The 2,013-nt window shown below is 54.3% G+C and overlaps 1 protein-coding gene across 1 annotated transcript in view; it reads left to right on the top strand.

Annotated features, from left to right (window-relative positions):
- Nucleotides 1-2,013, top strand: part of DOT1L (DOT1-like histone H3K79 methyltransferase) — a 47,908-nt gene that overhangs the window by 36,229 nt on the left and 9,666 nt on the right. The window contains exons 12-14 of the mRNA XM_006868964.1: nucleotides 235-276; nucleotides 808-918; nucleotides 1,001-1,232. Of these exons, the coding sequence (XP_006869026.1) occupies nucleotides 235-276; nucleotides 808-918; nucleotides 1,001-1,232 (385 nt within the window). The remainder of the gene's footprint in view (nucleotides 1-234; nucleotides 277-807; nucleotides 919-1,000; nucleotides 1,233-2,013) is intronic.

The following is a 2,013-nucleotide window of genomic DNA, read 5'->3' as shown; positions in this document are numbered from 1 at the left end:
CCCCCCCCCATGCATGTGCACACCTGATCTAGGTGTGCCTGACAGGACTGGAAGTGGACCTTTCTGAGGTGGTGCGGGCCTTCTGTCCTCAGGATCACAGTTCAGGGGGCTGGAGGGGCACCTTGTGTTGGACACTCTCCTGATACCTCACAGTCCTCAGTTGTGTTTGTATTTGAGGCCTTGGATTTTTTTCCCAACAGGTGTAGGGAACTAATTTCTTTCTCTCTTTTTTAGCTTGAAAACTATTTTTCTAGTCTGAAAAACCCAAAACTCAGGGTAAGTGTGTGTTTTTTTGTCTTGTAGCTTAGTTTCTGAGGTCCAGGCAGAATGAGGTGGAGTGGGGGACAAGTGGGAATATTGCCCTCCCTGCTGCCTGTCTTCTGCTCAGAGAGGTGCATGTGTGGTCTACTGCATGTGACACACCTCAGGAGCAACGTGTCCAGGTGCTGAGGTGGCGTGTCTGCACCCATGCACGTGAGCGTGGGGTGTCTGTAGACACGGGCGTGAGTGTGAGGTCTCTGCACCTATGAGTGTGAACGTGGGGTGTCTGTACCCATGGGCATGAGTATGGGGTGTCAGACTGGGTGTGAGTGTGAGGTCTCTGCACCCATGGGCGTGAGTATGGGGTGTTTGCACACGGGTGGGAGCGTGAGGTATCCCCACTACCTGAGAGCTGGCTCTATGTGCATTAGTGGTTTTGGGGTACAGTCCCTGCCTTAACTTCATCTCGTGTAAAACAGCAGGGTGTGGAAATGGCCGCTCCCCTGGCCCGAGCAGGTACTGAAGCCTTGTGTGTGCGCTTTGTAGGAGGAACAAGAGGCAGCTAGGCGCCGGCAGCAGCGTGAGAGCAAGAGCAACACGACCACTCCCACCAAGGCCCCAGAGAGCAAAGTGGCGGTCCCTGTGGACACCCCCATGGTATCTGCCCATCACTGTATATGTTTGTATGGGGGCTGGGGGGTGGCCCTGTGTGTGACTGTCTCGCCTTCGTCCCTGCCAGGATTCTGGTGCTGAGGATGATAAAGCCGGGGCCCCCACTCTCAAAAAGCCATCCCCCACGAAAGCTCGAAAGAAGAAACTGAACAAGAAGGGTCGGAAGATGGCTGGCCGCAAGCGCGGGCGCCCCAAGAAGATGAACACTGCGAACCCCGAGCGCAGGCCCAAGAAGAGCCCAAGCACACTGGACCTCCTGCACGCGCAGAGCGCGCAGAGCGCCCCGGCCTCGCCTCAGGGTGCGCCTGCTGGGGCTGCAATCCACGGAGCTGGGGGCGGGGGGGCCTGCAATGGCAGTACCCCCGAGATGTAGTGTGGCTGGGTTTGGGGTCCCTGCTGGCTGCAAAGTTGGTGCTTCTAAAACTTCGTGGAACACAGTTGCGCTCTCCACATGTGGGGGCCGCAGGAGTCTGGGTGTTTGTGGGTGCTCATGTGCTTTTCGTGTGTGTGTGTTTTTTTAATGTTTTATTGTGAATTATGTGGTAGTTTACATGGGAGAACAGTAGTTTACATTCATCTTGTCGTGTATCGTTTCATTGCTGTGGTTATAATCCCCTCCATGCATCATTAACCAACCAAAGGGTGTACCCTACAAGCCTGACCCCCGATCGTCAGCACACAGCCCGTCTCCCTCTATGTGTCTAAAGTCCCCAGCCGCTTCATCTCTCCATGTCATCGTCTCTGCCTCCATGTCTGGCATCACTGCTTCTCTGGGTAGGGTCCCGCTCTCCGCTCCTCTCCCTTGATGGCCCCAGGGACCTCCGCTCCTAGGCTGAAGAGTTAATCACTCTTCTTTTGCTACAAAATGTCTACCTTTACATTTCCAACCCTCACAAGCAATCCTGATAACAATTATTCGCTATTGTATCACAAGAGATCCATCCGCATTTCATTGCATCAGCCCCGACTAGACAGATTGGATACTACTCACTGGAGATTCTACCTTCCTCCAGGCCCTCTGGATCTAGGTTCCCTCTTGAAAGCTTGTAAGCCAGTCACTTCTTGCCTTTGTAGCCCCCC

This window comes from Chrysochloris asiatica, unplaced genomic scaffold (assembly GCF_000296735.1).
Source record: "Chrysochloris asiatica unplaced genomic scaffold, ChrAsi1.0 scaffold00125, whole genome shotgun sequence".
Lineage (NCBI taxonomy): Eukaryota > Metazoa > Chordata > Mammalia > Afrosoricida > Chrysochloridae > Chrysochloris > Chrysochloris asiatica.
The sequence above is the reverse complement of the archived record's forward strand: the minus strand, read 5'-3'. Positions and strand labels throughout refer to the sequence as shown.